At 51.2% G+C, this 18278-nt stretch overlaps 1 protein-coding gene and 1 pseudogene across 3 annotated transcripts in view; one reads left to right on the forward strand and one right to left on the reverse strand.

Moving 5' to 3' along the window:
- Positions 1–18278, reverse strand: part of LOC118663089 (signal-regulatory protein beta-1-like) — a 30182-nt gene that overhangs the window by 9435 nt on the left and 2469 nt on the right. For 2 of the 3 annotated variants that reach the window (XM_036322436.1, XM_036322435.1), the window contains exons 1-4: positions 10970–11122; positions 7202–7555; positions 3408–3728; positions 2543–2866 (exon numbers count right to left, since the gene is read on the reverse strand). In XM_036322436.1, the coding sequence (XP_036178329.1) occupies positions 2543–2866; positions 3408–3728; positions 7202–7555; positions 10970–11039 (1069 nt within the window). In that variant the 5' untranslated portion in view covers positions 11040–11122. Of the gene's footprint in view, positions 1–2542; positions 2867–3407; positions 3729–7201; positions 7556–10969; positions 11123–18278 lie in introns of those variants that run through there. The other variant, XM_036322437.1, reaches the window with a different exon arrangement.
- LOC118663094 lies at positions 7821–8660 on the forward strand (annotated as a pseudogene).

Here is an 18278-nt window from a genome sequence, read left to right on the forward strand (position 1 = left end):
TGATGACAGAAGCGGAGCTCAGAGTGAGGTGGCCCTCAGCCCAGGAGTGTGGGTCACCTCTGGGGGCTGGAAAAGGTGAGGAAATGGATTCTCTGCTAAAGCCAGAGGAACCCAGTCCTGCCAACCCATAGTAGACCTCTGGCCTCTGGAGATGTGAGACAATAAACTTGTGTTGTTTTAAGGCACTAAATGTGTGGTAAAGTATTTCAGTGGTCATAGGAACCTCATCCAAGGAGGCAGGGTCATTTTGTTTTATATATATATATACTAGAGGCCTAGTGCATGAAATTTGTGCACTGGTAGGGTCCCTAGTGGATGCCAGCAGGGTACTCTCTCCCCTCCCCCAACAACCCCACCCCCTGGTCAAACTCCTGGACGTATTCCAGGTTGTGCTGGAACACAGCAGTATTCCAGGTTGTGAGGGGACAATTTGCATGCTATGCTTTTATGATATAGGATTTCAATATATTTTTATCTATTTTAGAGAGGAAGGGAGAGCAAGAGGGAAAGATAGAAACATCTATAATGAGAGAGAATCATTGATTGGCTACCTCCTGTACACCACCTATTGGGGATCGAGCCTGCAAACCGGTCATGTATCCTAACCAGGAATCCAACCATGTCCTCCTGGTTTATAGGTTAAGGCTCAACCACTGAGCCACCGATGCTAGGCAAAGTAGGGACATTTTAAAAGGACAGATGAGATGGAAAGAACAAGCACAATTTAAAATTCATTCCTTCAGTGGGAGAGGGAAAAAAAAGGAGGAAAAGTGCTTTGCAACAATTAAGTGTTAAAAAGGAAAGGAAATGGTGGGGAGGGAATTTAGAGTTCTAAAAGACTAAAAAGAACTGAAAAATCTGAGAACTGAGAATATTTCTCCCTCTATTGAAACCAATCATACAGCATAAATCTGTATTAATATATGTGGATGATGCTATCCTGATGGAAGGGAGGTTCATTTACCTAGAAATGTTGTAAAACACCCCAGTACATTAAAATGACCAAAATGCTGTACATCCTCAAGCCAAGCCCATTGGCCAGGTCTGCAGTGGCCTGAACCACCAGACGCTGGGATAGGCTGTGGCATCCCAATGCAGGGGGTCACATGGGCATGCACTTTGCTCCAGCTCATCAACCTAGACAAGCCAAAAATCCATTTCCAGCCTCAGTGCTTAGCAGGTGTGCTGGGTCAGGCATGCTGAGAGCTGCAGGAAGTACTTAACAGCCATGGTCTGAGCCTCAGAAATGGACAGAAACTAAAATGCAAACCTAAGGTGGTCCAGACAAGATGCCAGAGACTCCCCTCACCTGCTCTTCCTGTTCACGACAACCCTGACCCCTAGAGATAGCAGCAGGGACAAGCATAGGAGGGCTGTGAGAGGTGGAAGGAAAGGCTCTGGCTCAGGACCTGAGGACTGGAGGAGGAACCCTGGCATTAGGCATCATAGGTTGCACTGTCCTAACTCCCAAGGTCAAGGAGGCAACTCAGGTGTGGCATTAGAAGACACAAAATGTTTGAAATCAGTAATCTAACTTTCCACCTCAGGAAACCAGAAAAGGAAGAATGAAACCAACACAAAGCAAATAGAATGAAAACATAGAGAAAGGATAAGTAATATCAATGGAATTGAAGACAGAGAACTAATGGAGAAAATCAATAAAAGAAAAAGTAAGTTCTTTGAAAAGATCAACACAATGCAAAACTTCTAGCAAGCTTGATAAAGAATAAAAAAGACATAACACATTTCCAATATCAGGAATGAAACACGATATCGCTACACATCGTATAGACATCAAAAGGATAATGAGGGAGTGTTATCACCAACTCTACAGTCAGACATTTGACAACTTCCTCAGAAAGCACAACCTACCCCAATTCGCTTAATAGGAAATGAATAATGTATATGTATAGCTCTAAATTATTAAGAAAGTTGAATTACAATGGACAATTCCCCCAAGGAATTTTCAAGGCCTACATAGTTTCACAGGAAGATTTTACCAAGTATTTATATTTGAATTGAAACTAATTTTGGAAAACTACAAACTCCTAACATGGGTGACAGAACAAGGATCTTAAAGGACTGAAATTTGCATGTAGGAATTGTTCAGTGAGCAGTTGTAATGATTGCTGTTTCACTGTCATAAATAGGGAACAACAGAGTCCCATGCTGGGACCATTCAATGCCACCTGGGTGAACGGGGTTAGAAAGAACTGGAGGAGGCAGGGGCTGACATGGCCGGTGAATGAGGTGACTGTCAGGTGAAGAAAGCAAGAGGCAGGACACTGTGACCAGGATGGTCTCCCTCCCTCCCTCTTTCTTTAATGTTTATTGATGTTAAAAGATCTATAAAGTATCTACCAAACTATTACTAGTGGTGACTATGGAGTGTGAGGTTTTGGGAGGGGAGCTCACTTCAAAATGCCACTTTCTATCTAAAGACTTCTAGGTTATTCAAAAATAAACATCAATTACTCCTTATAACAGTAAAAGTAAAGATAAAATTTAGTCAGAGCCGGGTCAGTTAAAGTGGGGGACTCACCAGAGGGTTCATCTGGGTCCTTCTGGTGAGCCGGGGCCTCCATGGTGACGGTTTTGGTGACGGCCGGCTGCCCATCGTGCTCCACCTGGCAGGTGAGCACCGCATCCTCCCTGTGGGCAGACAGATTCACGAGGAGCCAGCTCCTCCCGCTGAAGGTCCCATCCTTGTTCTCTACGAGGGTCGAGGCTGTTTCTGCTCGGGACGTGTTTCCGTTCTCCAGCCAGGTCAGCTGTAGGCGCTGGGGGTAGAAGTTCTTCACCAGGCAGGTGACGTTCTTCTGTTTCTCTGACACCGTGTCCTGGGTGACCTCCAGGGTGGGCGGAACTGAAACAGCACAGGGCACAGCTCTGACCTCATGGGACACAGACCACCCAGGGCGGCTCCAACCTGAGCTCCCCCACCACAGGGAGGGGATCTCAGAGGGCAGGTGCTCAGACACCCATGGTGCTCTTTCATAGGAATGAAATCACTAAGCACAGGAGCCTGCACACAGGTGCTCAGGGACCCAGCTCCTGTGAGAGTAATGTGACTAAAGTAATAAGCACAGCCTGGCGTGCAGTTGAAATATAACTGTAGAAAAATAAATGAAATCGCCAAGCACATAGGAGCTTGACTTATAGTAGGTGCTCAGTTATTGGAGTTGCTATTGGTAAAGTAGATAAAACTACCAAGTACAGTGGTGGGTGTTCACCTGACAGCTGCCATTAAACATGGTGAGGGACAGGCACATCCAGGTGCCTGGTGAAGGGAAGGATTGTCAGGAATTAGATTCCAGGAAAAAAACTCTGGAGCAAAGAGCAGGGGGAGGAGCAGGCTGGGAGGACAGGGGCCAGGAGTGGCTTGGGCTGGGTGTGAGGGGCACTACCTCGGATGGCCTCAGACAAGTTGGCAGTCCCACGAAGAGGAGGGTCCCCCTTTAGGGTGTCGTGGGCCACCTGGCAGATGACCTGGGAGCGAACGTCCCCCGGGGCCAGCAGCACCCTGGCTGTGCTGGAGACGCTGTAGGAAGGGCTGTCTCCGTCTGGGTCCACGGTGGTCTGGGGGGCTGGGAGCTCATTCCCATCCTTGAACCATTTCAGGGTGATGTCTCTGGGGGAGAAGCCGTGGGACTGGCAGGTGAAGCTCACTGTCTGCCCAGGCGGCGACCTGCCCGTGGGGCCCGATACCACAGGGCGAGAGGGTTTGGCTGTAGAAGAAACATAATGAACAATGAACATGACGGTGATTTTCACCCCGAACGACAAGCATGTGGCACTGTAAAACCTCATCATATACTGTGTGTTATCCTTCTATTAATGCTGGGAGGGCGTGTCATCATCCCGGTGTTGCAAAGGAGGACACTCATGCTCCCAGAGGTGAACTCTGAGTGAGGGGCAGGGCAGACAAGCAGTTCCAGGCCTGCGGTCAAAGTCCAACTTTTTTCCCTCCAGATGCTTTCCCACAGTCTGGGCCCAGGGACAGAGTTCCTGGTCAGTCTCATTTTTGTGCACTGGCTGTTCATAGCTGGTCCCCAATAGGGATATGCACTGGCTGTTCATAGCTGGTCCCCAATAGGGATATGCACTGGCTGTTCATAGCTGGTCCCCAATAGGGATATGCACTGGCTGTTCATAGCTGGTCCCCTACAGAGCTGTGAAAGGGGCGATGATTATCATCCTCATCAAGTGGGGAAACTGAGGACCTGGGGGAGACAGAGACCTGCCCAGAGCACACAGCCGTGGGATGACAATGCCGTGGCTCAGTGAGGGTCTGTCCTCTCAACAGGCTCACCTGAAACATTCTATAAAGGCAGATTGGATTATATCATCAGTATTTGATTAATCGGTGATCTTATTAGTATTATGTTATCGTACACAATTTCTCAGGTGAGGAGCTGGGCCCAGCCAAGTTAACTGGGTCATGACTCTGACATAACACCCTGATTTGGGGGTGCAACTCTGTGCTGGGTGATTCAGAAAGAGTACCTCAAATCCTCTCCACTCTCTTAAAAGGAGTCCATGGTCATCGTTGTTTTAGAGATGAGAAAACTAAACTGAGAGAAATGAAGGGACTGTCCCCTTGGCCACTACTGTCCCCATGGGTATTTCCTGGGGCCTCCCAGGTATTCACGTCCATCAGCAGCGCCAGTGCCCACCTTCAGGAGCCTGACCCTGACCGCCACCTGCTCCAGGGAGGAGTGCCCTCCAGTGCCCAGGCCGGGGCCCTGCAGCAATAAATGGGAGAATGGGCTCCTGACAGTGAGTCTAGAATATGAACTCCTGCTCACTGGGGCCGCAGGGCCCTCTAGGAAATGCCCCCTCCTCTCCCTCAGTCTGCAGAGACAGGGATGCTGCCCACGGTGGTGCTGGGGCTCAGCGACCCCTCTCTGCTCTGTCCAGGCCACTGAGGCAGGCGGCTCCTGCGGCTGCACAGTGAGGAAAACACCAGTAAGAAGGGAAAGGCCTCCTGGATGCCTCCATAGGAGAGCCATGTCCTGTAGGAATAGTTTCAGGCCATATCATGGGACTTTTGAGGACCTGTCTCAGCTCAGTCAAAAAGCTAGACTTGCCTCTCCCACAGGACTTTTAAAAAAATGTGTGTGTTTCTTTTCTGAAGAACATAGAAATACATGATTCTAAGAAAAGGATTGGAGCTCGGCCAGTGTCGCTCAGTGGTTGAGCATCAACACATGAACCAGGAGCTCACTGTAGATTCCTGGTCAGGGCACATGCCTGGAATGTGGGCTCCATCTCCAGTAGGGGGCGTGCAGGAGGCACCCAATCAATGATTCTCTGGCATCATTGATGTTTCTGTCTCTATATCCTTGTCCTTTCTTCTCTGAAATCAAGAAAATCAATTTTTTTTTTAAAAAAAAATTAATGAAACAGAACTTAAAAACAAAAGGTTGGAGCTTTCTCTACACTTTGACAAGCACAATGGGGTGTTGCAGAGAGCAGAGGCCTCTGACCTCTCCCACCTGCTGCTTTCTCAGCCAGGGCATCACCTGGGCACGTAGCTCAGGAAGGGGAAGGAGCTCTCTACCAGGAGGCAGCAGATCTGAGTGGTGACGGAGCCACTGACACCTGCGATGGCCTCGGCAAGGGACACACCATTGGGAATTTGTGTAATACCTGAAAATTCGGGATAAAACCACCTTCTTTGCCTGTGTCCAGAGGTTGTGGGGAGACTCCACTACCACCATGTCTAGGAGGGGAATTTGGCAATACCCACACAAATTAAAATGCACACACCCTGTGCCCTAGCAATGCCACTTCCCGTGAGCACCTCCCTCTTGAGTAGGGTGACCTATGGACCAGGGTATCCCGTGTGTCACTGTGTGAATAGCCCAAGACTGGGAACAACTCACATCCATTAACAGAAGACAGTGAATGAACAATGCTGTCTCCACAGGCTGGAGGGAGGCAGTGGTGAAGGAGGGGCAGCTCTAGCTGCTGATGTGGATGCTCGATTTGGGGCAATGTGGCTGAAGGTAGGGAGAGGTTCCCAGTCACCTTGGGGGTCAGTGTCTGAGTGTGAGGGGCATGTGAAGCTTTGGGAACGGGGGAAAATAAGAGTTGCTGGCTCCCTGTTCAATGATGTGCTGCAATGGGATTTATTCAGTGTCTGCATTCACCAGGCTTTTTGGTGAAAGAGCATCTGTCTTTGAAGCAGGAAAAAGCCAGTAAAATCAGATGGGGTTCTGGAACAATGACACTCACTGGCCATGTGACTTTGGACAAAGCCCCTGTCACCTTTTGACCTCAGGCATCCCTCTGTACTTGGGGAGTCAGGCTGGATGGTGTAAAGGTCCCTGTGTGCTCACAGTCCAAGATTCAGGATCCTGGGCCTCTGGTAAAACACCCTCAATGAGAACGGTGTTGCCTCAATGGGACCACCCCTAAGTCTTCCACATGGGGAGCCTCTACCGTGGGTGAGGGACATTCTGAGACGACCCAACTCTGCTTGGAGGCTTCATGACAATGACCGGGATTCTGGAATAAAGGGGGTCCCAGGCAGACCCACAGCGATCACCTACTTCTGGGCATCTCCTCCCAGTGGAGCTGTCAGAGTGAACAGTGAGTCTGAGCCTCTCAGGATTTCCTTCTCCTGTGATGTTTCTGAGGTTGAGATAAAGCAGCACTTTCCCTACTCCCTGCCCTCAGTGAGTTTCTCCCACTGGAGGGAAGAGAATGAGGCTTCGAGGGGAAGAGCTGTTGCCTGCTTTGTTCTGCAGCTGCCTCAGCTCCCAGCGCAGAGCCTGGCTCACAGCAGGTGCCCAGTGGGTGTCACTAAGGAGGAGCTTTGGCCACATTGAGGGGAGCACTCCCTGGAGGTGCGTGAGGTCTGGCCTTGTGATGGGCAAGTCACTCAGCCTCTCAGTTCCCTCATCCCTGCAACCAAGGGGCTGGAAAGGATTGAAAGGCCAGGGCTGGGGAGCCAGACAAGCAGAGGTTCCAAACTTTTCCCACCCCTGACCAGCCGTGGGGGCTGAGCAAATAGCATGATATCTCCCGGCCTCAGCTTCCCTGATCTGCAGACGGGGTGAAGTCAGACCATGAATCAGATCATGACTATAAGCACCCACCTCCGTACCTGACTCTTAGTTGTTGCTCAAAGATGGAAGTTGTTCTTACTGATTTGTTGTCACACATGAGGGACAAAGGATCCCCCTGTACTCACCACTCACGGTGAGCTGAGTGCCTGCCCCAGACTTGAACTCCGTGTCATCACCACCTCCTCTCCGGAACTTCACACAGTAGTAGGTCCCTGTGTCTGCTGGGGTGATGTTACTGATGCGGATGGAAAGATCCATGTTGTCTCTCCTGGTGACGTCTGCAACCCATGTTACCCGGGGGGAGGGGCCTCCTCTGAAACTGTAGATTAACTCCCGGCCTGGCCCTGTCCCTCTGAACCAGCTGATGGGCCCCACAGGGAGCAGGGAGGTCACGGTGCAGCTCAGAGTGGCCGTCTCTCCAGCTGCGACGGACACTGGCTTCTGAGGCTGAATCACCTGCAGCTCCTCACCTGCCCCTCCTGGAGGGAAGCACAGAGCAGGTGTTTATTCACCATCTGGGAGCCTGTGGGCTGGTCAGTATTTATCAACAACAGCTTTCATCGACCGAGTGCACACCCTGAGCGGGCCTTGAGCCCAGCACATTGCACGTGTCATACATGTAACCCTCACAACCAACCTGTAATGTGAGAGCCTATAACAATGAGGAAACTGAGGCACAGAGAGGTAATTTGATGTGGCAAAGAGAGGGTTTTACCCATCCAATGGGTCTGCTTGGTGCCAGCAATGGAGGGGGTGTGCTGGGCCTTTTCCTGCAACACTTGGCTGCCCAGCTGAGTGGTTGGCTCCTGGAGGTACCACCAGCAGCCCTAGGAATTCGTCTCTGCCGGAGACACTAAGCAGCCATGGCTGGTCGTCTGATAATGAGGCAGTTAGTGCAGAGAAACAGGACATCCCTTGGAATAACATTCATTTGCAGGGAACTGCAAAAGGGAAACCAGTTCTTGCAAAAGACTCATCTATTCCTTACCCAGTTTCATCTTTAACGTGTCCCGTTAAAGGGACTGGGTGGCACTTGCTGCTGAACTTGAGCTACAAGTTGGCATTGAGCCAGGTCTTGGTTCAACTTCAGAATGCCTTCTGAATATGAAAGAAAAGTTTATCTACAGGGAACGGGAAGCAATCAGAAGCTTCAGGGATGAATCTACTGAGCTGCATATGTTTTATGGGCACCGGCCCTAAAAGAAAGCTTCATAGAATCCATAGGTGCCTGACTAGGGTTTGAATTGCAATGGCTTGAATGTGATATGTCCCCATTAAACCTGGAGACTGTCCAGGTTTATAAAGAAACACGTTTGTGTCTGGATGGAGAAGGAAGAAGAGAATGGGTGTTTGAGGAGAGCCAAACAGATGAGCACCATCTGTGGCAGTAGCTCCTAGGAAACCCGATGCATCCAGAAATCAGATGCTTCATCTCAGGATGATCCTACGCCCCCAGAGGCAGGTGCTGTCCTTCCCTGCAGGACTTAGTATCACCTGCGGTTCCTGTGAGCCCTGCACAGCCTTCATTTGGGACTGTTTTTCTTCACAGAAGATGTTCTGATGGGAAATGCTACAAAGTCATGATAAGTAAGAAAGGGAAATAAAAACTGTAAGAAATAGCATTGCATAATAAAAACTGTAATAGTAAAAAAACAAATGCCTATTACTATCCAATTTCATTTCATAAAACAACTTGAAAAAGAAAAACACAACTTTCCCTACTGAGAGAGCATATTCCCAGTTCAAGAAAGCTTAGTGAAATATATGTTTACCTTTCTTCCTCCCCGGAATCACACTGAATTGACAGAAAAATGGAACAGGGTGGCGGAATCTTAGCTGACACAGGCATGGCTTATTTTATTTCACTTTGCTTTATTGCGCTTCACTTTATTTGCGCTTTCACAGGTGTTGGTGATTTTACAAATGGAAAGCAAGAAGACCATCCCCCACCAGGGAAGGCTGGGGTGTGGGTTGGGAGGGGAATGATTCACCAGGGAACCTGTATGCATTGTGCATAACCATGGACACAGGCAATAGAGTGGTGGGGCCTGGGAGGGGTGGGCTCCAGGTGAAGGGGGTCAATGGGGAAACACACACACACACACACACACACACACACACACACACACACACGGGACATCTGTAATACTTTCAACAATAAAGATACTTTTTAAAAAAGACCCTCCACCAGCAAAAAGATTAGGACTCATTTTATCACAGAAGTTTGGAACTGAGCCCGCAATATCTCTGAGGTAGGCCTTACATGCTTGTTGTAGAAACAAAGGGAAAATGAAAAGATGCCATAAGGAAGCATTTAAGTTGTCTTTCAGACATAACTACATCAGAGATAACGATTTCTAAAACATTTTCCTTGGAAAATGAATCCACTTTTTTATAACATGGGAACATACTATTCTGTAATTCTTTTCTCTGAGCTGCACAGCCGGTGTTAATAATCTTGTGGCATAACTTTCACTGGCTGTAAAGCGCTCTGTTGCGGGGCTAATGTCAGGTAGGATGCTTGGAGCAGAGGTAAGTGTGCAAACAGCTGAGGGAAGTAACCAAGGGCATTAATGGTCTCACCCAGCACCCAGCTCAGAGGTGTCACTGAGGACATGCTCCTGCCTCAGCCTCAGTTTGTTTTGCCTCAGGCCTGTCTCAGGGTCAGGAAGCTGCTGCTGTAACTGTCAGCTTCCCATCTTCACAGAATTGCATCCAAGAGTCAGGACAGGCCATTTCTCCTCTCCCATCTCAGATTTGTCAGGGAGGAGAGCATTTCCCGCAGCCAGGGCCAATTGCTGCCCAGACCCGGGGAAGAGCCTTTTATTCCTAGGCCCCCCCCCCCCGCCCCCTGCCCTCCCCAGATCTTTCCAGTGCCCTGAAGTTAGTTGCACAGAGGCCCATAGGGTCCTTTCTCCAGTCAGAGGCCTGGCTGGTCGCCTGCAACCCACGCAGTGCCCTGGTGCTGGGCGCCTGGAGGGCTGGGGAGCCCGCGCTGTCACAGCGGGTCGTGGCGACACACACACGCGTGCACACGCTCTCTGTCTCCGCGCACACGCTCTCTGTCTCCGCGCACAGTCACGGGCACTGAGTGTGGTGATCTCATGACCACAGCCCGAGTATTTTTCCGGAGTCCGACCTAGCAGCAGTTGTCTTCAGGGGACTCCATGTTTGGAATTTACAGTGAAAAGGAGGAAATTTTCGTAGAATTCCCTCTTGCTCTGTCCTTGTTAGGGAGGGGCTGGCAGTGGCCTTTGTCCTCTCCTCATGCAGGGCTCTCTTGTCCTATCTGGACCAAACAGATCTTTCTGAATTCTCCCTACCCCTGCGATTTTTCTTTAAAGATGGGAGGTTGGTTAATAGAGAGTCAGATGTAAGTGGCTTGAAGGGTAGACAAGAGAATTCTATTCTATAAGTACGCATTGCAAATTAAACATGTGAGGTGCCTTATTTGCTGTGCTGTTGGATATTGTAGAGACTCGTATATTTCTATCTGACAGGGATGATTTCCAGGGGAGGCGAATTTTGGGTAGTTTACAGACTGACTCTGCCTCCTGACTTTGGCGAAATATATCAAACTCTCCCACTAGTCTTTCCAAGACTGTCTTCTCTGCTAGGTTCTTGGGTTCAAAGGCATTTTGTGAATTACCTCCTGTTCAGCACCTAAGACTCAAAGCATCATCTGTTTTGTTGCTTCTGGTAACAGGTGCAGAGGATGGACCCACAGAGAAAACACTCAGATCCCTGACTTCATGTGTCAGGTAAAGCCCTGTCCTTGGCCTTCTGTGCAGCCCTGGGTGACACACCCATGCTTCCCTGGAGGCCCTGAAATTTCAGGGGCAAAAAGAAATCCAGGGGCAGGAAGAGAATGTTCTACCCTAAGGAGTGCTCACCTGGGAGGCCCAGCAGTAGAGTCAGCAGCAGGCAAGGAGGAGGGCGGGGCCAGGAGGCAGGGAAGGGCATCCTGGAGTCCTGAGGGGCCTGCTGTGTCCAAGTGTGTGCCCGGAGCACCCGGACTCTCTGCTCTGTGAGAGGAGTGAGGCCCCAGTTGTGTGATATAAGAGGAAGAGCCTAGGAAGGGGTGCAAGGCTGTGACACAGTAGCTAGCCTCTATATTCTAAATAGTTCCTGCCTTATATTCTAAATAGTTCCTGATTGTGAAATAGTCAGTCAGGGAAGCAACCACAGGGTGAGCAGTTACTCATCTTAGTTTTCAGAGGGACTTGGACAGGCCTCCAGGAGTAGTGCTCCCCCACATCCCCTCTGCCTGGGGCCTCTGCTCTCCATTGGCCCCTCAGCTCACCTGGGGTCTTAATGGTGATGCCCCCCTTGGGGGCCCAGGACAAGAAGGGTGTGCGGTGTGGGCTGTGTGCCAAACTCCCAGCCCAGGACCCTAGGATGTTGCCGGCTTATGACTACTCACTGGAGGAAGGGGGAGGGTTCACCAGAACCGGGTCAGCGTTGGGATGGAACCAGGTCCTTTTCTGAAAGACCTTCTATTCCAACCATTTACTGATGGGACTGGAAAAACTCCACCCAAATGCACAGTGTGGGGTGGACCTCAGAACTGGTATGTGTCTACTTGCAACAAAAGTCATAATATCTTCACATCTCTCTGGAAAGCACATATATTATATGACCACATTTATACACCCAGGGGATTATCTCAGAGAAATGCAACTTTTGTCCATACCAAACACTGTGAGCAAAATAAATCCTTCTTTAAGGATTTTCTCATTTAGCAAGTTTTAAATATACAACCCAGTATTGCTAACTGTAGTCACCATGTTGGATATTATATCCTCAAAACGATCACGGGGTTGGGGAGCTCCCCCCTGTCACACACAGAGTAGGGCTGATAAGGGAGTTGGGTCACCGCCCCCTGTCACACACAGAGCAGGACTGATCAGGGGTTGGGGCACTGTTGAGCAGCCTTAGCATAATATTAGCATATTACGCTTTGATTGGTTGAACAGATGACTGCACGACCAGACACTTAGCATATGAGGCTTTTATTATATAGGATTAGAGATATCTCCCATTTCCTTTCCTTTACCCCCCTTCTCCCAACACCGTCCCCCCTTCTGACCAGGTCTTCACTACTCTATTGCCGGTTCCATGGATCAGGTATATCCTCCTATCTAATAATAGACAAACATGGTAATTAACCGTACCTCTGACACGCTTTCCATTGGCTAATCAGGGCGATTTGCAAATTAACTGCCAACTAAGATGGTGGCCGGCAGCCAGGCAGTTGAAACGAACAGGAGGCTTGCTTGCTCCAGTGAAGGAGGAAGCCAAGATTCCCCACCTGACGCTGCTGGGCTCTGAGCTTGCACTCTAAGCAACTATGTTGCAATTATAGAAGCTAAACAAAACTCATGCTTTCAGCCAGCTGGCTGGAGTTGCAACAGTGTTTCAATTATGGATGCTAAACAAAGCCCAGATTCCTAATTTCAGCAGCCGAGGTCTCAGAGCTGGAGCCGAGTCTCAGAGCTGGAGCCGAGCCTCAGAGCTAAAGCCGGCTCTCAGTTCCAGTGACAGCCATAGAAGGTAAATAAATCCCAGAATAAAAAAAATAAAAAGGAGAGGTTGGGAGCTTCAGTCACCCGCCAGCCTGAAAACGGCCCTCAGCCCCTCACCCAGACTGGCCAGGCACCCCAGTGGGGACCCCCACCCTGAAGGGTGTGTGACCAGCTGCAAACAGCCATCATCCCCTCATTCAGGCTGGCCAGGCACCCAAGCGGGACCCCCCTCCCCCCACCCTGATCCAGAACACTCTTCAGGGCAAACCAGCCGGCCCCCACCCGTGCACCAGGCCTCTATCCTATATAGTAAAAGGTTAATATGTCTCCCAGCACTGGGATCAGCGGAGCAGCGAGGCCTCTGGGCACCGGAATCAGCGGAGCCGCAAGGCCTCCTGACCCCTGGAGCAGCGTGACAGGGGGCAGCGCCCAAACCCCCTGATCGCCCTGCAGCTTTGTGTGTGACAGGGGGCGGGGCCACAACCTCCCTATCCGCCCTGCTCTGTTCGTGACAGGGGAAGGCACCCCAACCCCCTGATTGGCCCTGCTCTGTGCCTGATAGGGGGGAGTTCCCCAACCCCCTGATAGGCCCTGCGACGGGGTGGAGCCGCAACCTCCCCATCGGCCCTGCCCTGAGTGTGACAGAGGGGAGTTCCCCAACCCCCTGATCAGCCCTGCTCTGTGTGTGACAGGGGGCGGTGACCCAACTCCCTTATCGGCCCTGCTCTGTGTGTGACGGGGGGATCTTCCCAACCCCCTGATCGGCCCTGCTCTGTCTGTGACAGGGTACGGAGCCCCAACCCCCCTGATGGGCGCTGCTCTGTGCATGACAGGGGGCAGCACCCCAACCCCCTGATGGGCCCTGCTCTGTGCGTGACAGGGGGTGGCGCCGCAACCTCCCCATCAACCCTGCCTTGAGTGTGACAGGGTGTGGCGCCCCAATCCCCCAATCAGCTCTACCCTGAGCGTGACTGGGGGTGGCATTGCAACCTCCCGATCCACCCTACTCTGTGCATGACAGGTGGTGGTGCCCCAACTCCCCAATCGGCCCTGCTCTGAGCCTGACCAGGGGCTGCACCTAGGGATTCGGCCTGCCCTCTGCCACCTGGGAGCGGGCCTAAGCCAGCAGGTTGTTATCTCCTGCGGGGTCCCAGACTGTGAGAGGGCACAAGTGGGGCTGAGGGACAACCCCCCCACCCCCGCCAGTGCACAAATTTTTGTACACCGGGCCTCTAGTCCTATCTAAGAATAGACAAACATGGTAATTAACTGTACCTTCGACATGCTTCCCATTGGCTAATCAGGGTGATATGCAAATTAACTGCCAACCAAGATGGCAGTTAACCGCCAACAAAGATGGCGGCTAATTTGCATACTACAGGCAGGGCTGGACAGTGCCATCCCACCTGCCCCGCTGCCATCCGGGCCTGCTATCTGCGGCCCGGGTGGCAGGCAGTCAGATGGGACCCGATCCTGCGCTGGCTGGAGGGACCACAGTGATCTGCCACCAGACATGCCCACAAATGGCCCTCCAGCAGGGATACCTGGCTGGCGGGTGCTAATGCACCAATCAACAACTGGCCACTCCCACAAACGGCCCGCCGGGGGATCCTGGGTTGGCAGGTGCTAATGCACCGATCTGCCAATGGCCGCGCCCACAAAGGGCCTTCCTGTGGGGATCCATGGCTGGCAGGTGCTAATGCACTGATCAGCCACTGGCTGCACCTACAAATGGCCTTCCCTTGGGGATCCCGGGTTGGCGGTGCTAATGCACCGATCTGTCAACACGCACACCTGGGCCGCCTTTTCCCTGCGCATACTGTGCAGCTGGGTGAAGGGAGTGGGGCCACTGGGAGCAGGGTGGGAACTGCCCAGGGTTTGTGTCAGGCAGCCAAGAGCACAGTGCAAACTATGCAAATTAACTGCCAACCAAGATGGTTTAGGCCAGACATCCCTCTCACAATCTGGACCACTGGCTCCTAACCACTTGCCTGCCAGCCTGATCGCCCCTAACTGCTACCTTGCTGGTTTGATTGCCCCTAATCATCTCTGCATTGGCCCAGCACCCAGCACCCAGGATTCCCTCCTCCAGCTGGCTGCAGGCACCCAGGACCAGGGATTCCCTCCCTCTGGCTGGCCACAGGCACCCAGGATCCAGGACAGCATCTCTTGGGCCAGATGCAGCCACAGGGGACGGTGGGCAGGTGCCTTCACCCCGGCTACAGACGCAGGTGCCCAGGCCTGTGGGGCAGGTGGCTTCTCTGGCTGGCTACAGCCCAGGACCACAGGGTGGGTGGCTTCTCTGTCTCCCAGGCTGCAGCCAGCCGCAGGCACTGGCACCCTGGACCTCGGGGCGGGCGGCTTCTCTGTTTCCGGGCTGTAGCCAGCCTCGGGCACTGGCTCTTGTCTCCTCTGGGGATGTGGTGTGGGCGGCTACTCTGATTGGCTGCAGCCTGGGACCTCCGGGCAGGGGGCTTCTTCATCTCCCAGGCCATAGCCAGCTGCAGGCGCTGGCGCCCGGGACCATGCCACAGGCAGCTTCTCAGGCTGACTGCGACCCAGGACCACAGGGCAGGTGGCTTCTTGGTCTCCTGGGCCACAGCCAGCCTCAGGCGCTGGTGCCCGGACCTCAGGCGGGCGGCTTCTCCTTCTCCCCCAGGACCATGGGGTGGGTAGCTTCTCCAGCTGGCTGTGGCCCGGGACTGTGGGGTGGGCGGCTTCTCCATCTCCTGGGCTGCAGCCAGCAAAAGGCATTGGTACCAGGGGCTGCTGGAGGGCAGCTTCACCCTGCTGGCTTTGTCAGGAAGGATGTCCAGATGGTCTTCTGGAATACCCCCGGTCTAATTAGCATGTTACTCTTTTATTAGTATAGATGATACTTCATTGTATATCTGTACCACATCTTTTTAATCCATTCACTTATTGATGGAAAGTTTTACTCATTTTACCAAGAGAGAAGCTTGCTTATCTTAAGAGTTTGGTGGAGGGTATGGGGTGAGTTTGGAGAAGTAGAAAGGAGGGAGGGTGTCTGAAGAAAGAGAGAACTAAACATCTGTACATGTGCATTTCCTGTGAACTGAAAAGGATTGAAGAGAAAAAGGGAAAGGATTTTCTAAAATTTTGTGTCTCTGTGTGGGGAGTGTGTCTGTGTGTGTATGCAGTCCTTCACATGGACTACATGCACACACCCCACACACATAGAAACACGCATCACAAGTATATATAGAAATGTGGCCTCGCATGACAGGACACAGATTGTTTTGAAGATTGATGAAATTAGACACATATTAAAAGCTCAGTAAAATATTTGGCACATTAGAAACATGCAACATATAATTATCAAACGTTTGCAAATACAAATAGTGGAAATTGAACTCAGTGTCTCTGAGTGTCTCAATAGTAGATGACTATTTTTCAGTTTACTTCTGTGGGTTTTTTGATTTTTCTGCTAACAGGCTCTGCTGCCAAGCCAAGCAGCATACTATGGTTAAAAGAATGAACTCTGGGCCCTCGCTGGTTTGGTTTAGTGGATAGAGTGTCCACCTGCAGACTGAAAGGTTTTGTGTTTGATTTTGGTCAAGGGCACGTGCCCCGGTTGTGGGCTTGATCCCCAGTAGGGGGGTATACAGGAGGCAGAAGATCAATGATTATCATTATTGATGTTTCTATCTCTCTCTCCCTCTCCCTTTCTTTCTGAAATCAATAAAAATATATTTAAAAATACGAAAGAAAGAGCTCTGGAAGCGGGTGGCCCAGACTTGAACCTTGGCTGCTCTACTGAATTAGATGATGATACAGGCAAGTTACTCTCTCTGTCTTGGATCCCCATCTGCACGTCCAGGATAATACTCACAGCTCTCACAGAGGGACGTCTGAGTGTGACATGAGTCAATACACACAAAGTTGTCACTATTGCAGTTTGAAGCATCATCTTGTTAAAAAATATATATATTTTTATTGATTTCAGAGAGACAGGGAGAGATGGAAACATCAATGATGAGAGAGAATCATTGATCAGCTGCCTTCTGCACACCCCACACTGGGGATCGAGGCCGCAACCCGGCATGTGCCCTGACTGGGAATTGAACTATGACCTCCTGGTTCATAGATCGATGCTCACCCACTGAGAAATGCTGGCCAGGCGAGCGTCATCTGCTTTGTTGCCTCAGGTAACCAGCTTCAGGCGATGGGCCCACAGAGAAACCACTCAGATCCCTGACTTCAAGGGCTCAGGTAAAGCCCTGTCCTTGGCCTTGTGTGCAGCCCTGATGTGACACACCCATGCTTCCCTGGAGGCCCTGAAATTTCAGGGGCAAAAGAAGTCCAGGGGCAGGGAGAGAATGTTCTACCCCAAGGAGTGCTCACCTGGGAGGCCCAGCAGTAGAGTCAGCAGCAGGCAAGGAGGAGGGCGGGGCCAGGAGGCAGGGACGGGCATCCTGGAGGCCTGAGGGGCCTGCTGTGTCCAAGTGTGTGCCCGGAGGACCTGGACTCTCTGCTCTGTGAGAGGAGTGAGGCCCCAGCTGTGTGATATAAGAGGAAGCAGCTAGGAAGGGGTGACAAGGCTGAGGCCCCAGCTGTGTGATATAAGAGGAAGCAGCTAGGGCCGAAACCGGTTTGGCTCAGTGGATAGAGCGTCGGCCTGCGGACTGAAAGGTCCCAGGTTCGATTCCGGTCAAGGGCATGTACCTGGGTTGCGGGCATATCCCCAGTAGGAGATGTGCAGGAGGCAGCTGATCGATGTTTCTCTCTCATCGATGTTTCTAACTCTCTATCTCTCTCCCTTCCTCTCTGTAAAAAATCAATAAAATATATTAAAAAAAAAAAAAGAGGAAGCACCTAGGAAGGGGTGACAAGGCTGTCACACAGTAGCCAGTTTCTACCTTCTGAACAGTTCCTGCTTCTAGATTGTGAAATAGTCACAGTCAGGAAAGCAAGCTCAGGGTGAGCAGTTACTCATCTTAGTTTTCAGAGGGACTTGGACAGGCTTCCAGGGAGTAGTGCTCAGGGCCTCTGCTCTCTACGGGCCCCTCAGCTCATCTGGGGTCTTCATGGTCATGCCCCCTTGGGGGCCCAGGACAAGAAGGGTGTGCGGTGTGGGCTGTGTGCCAAACTCCCAGCCCAGGACCCTAGGATGTTGCGGCTTATGGCCTCATCTCCTTCAGCCTCAGGAAGAGCTACTCACTGGAGGGAGGGGGAGGGCTCACCAGAACCGGGTCAGCGTTGGGATGGAACCAGGTCCTCCTCTGAACGACTTTCTAGTCCAACCATTTCCTGATGGAACTGGAAAAATTCCACCCAAACGCACAGTGTGGTGTGGACCGCAGAACTGGTATGTGCCTCTCTGCAACAAAGGACGTAATTTCCTCACAACTTTCCGGAAAGCATGTGTATTATATGACCACATCTATACACCCAGGCATTTATCTCAGAGAAATGCAACTTATGTCCACACCAAACACTGTGAGCAAAATAAATCCTAAGAGTCAGAAATCAAGAAGAGCCGCAGGAGTATTTATGTGAGTTCTGGCAGTAAAATCTAAAATAATCTGTTAGCAGAGCTGAAAATGGTTGCCTCTGGAGGAGGAAAATAGTGAGCGGTGAGGTTGACCCCAGTTTTCATCTGTCGAACTTGTAGAACTATTTTCCTCTGAAAACACCTGTATATGTAACCCTGAAG

This window comes from Myotis myotis, unplaced genomic scaffold (genome assembly GCF_014108235.1).
Source record: "Myotis myotis isolate mMyoMyo1 unplaced genomic scaffold, mMyoMyo1.p scaffold_m19_p_9, whole genome shotgun sequence".
Lineage (NCBI taxonomy): Eukaryota > Metazoa > Chordata > Mammalia > Chiroptera > Vespertilionidae > Myotis > Myotis myotis.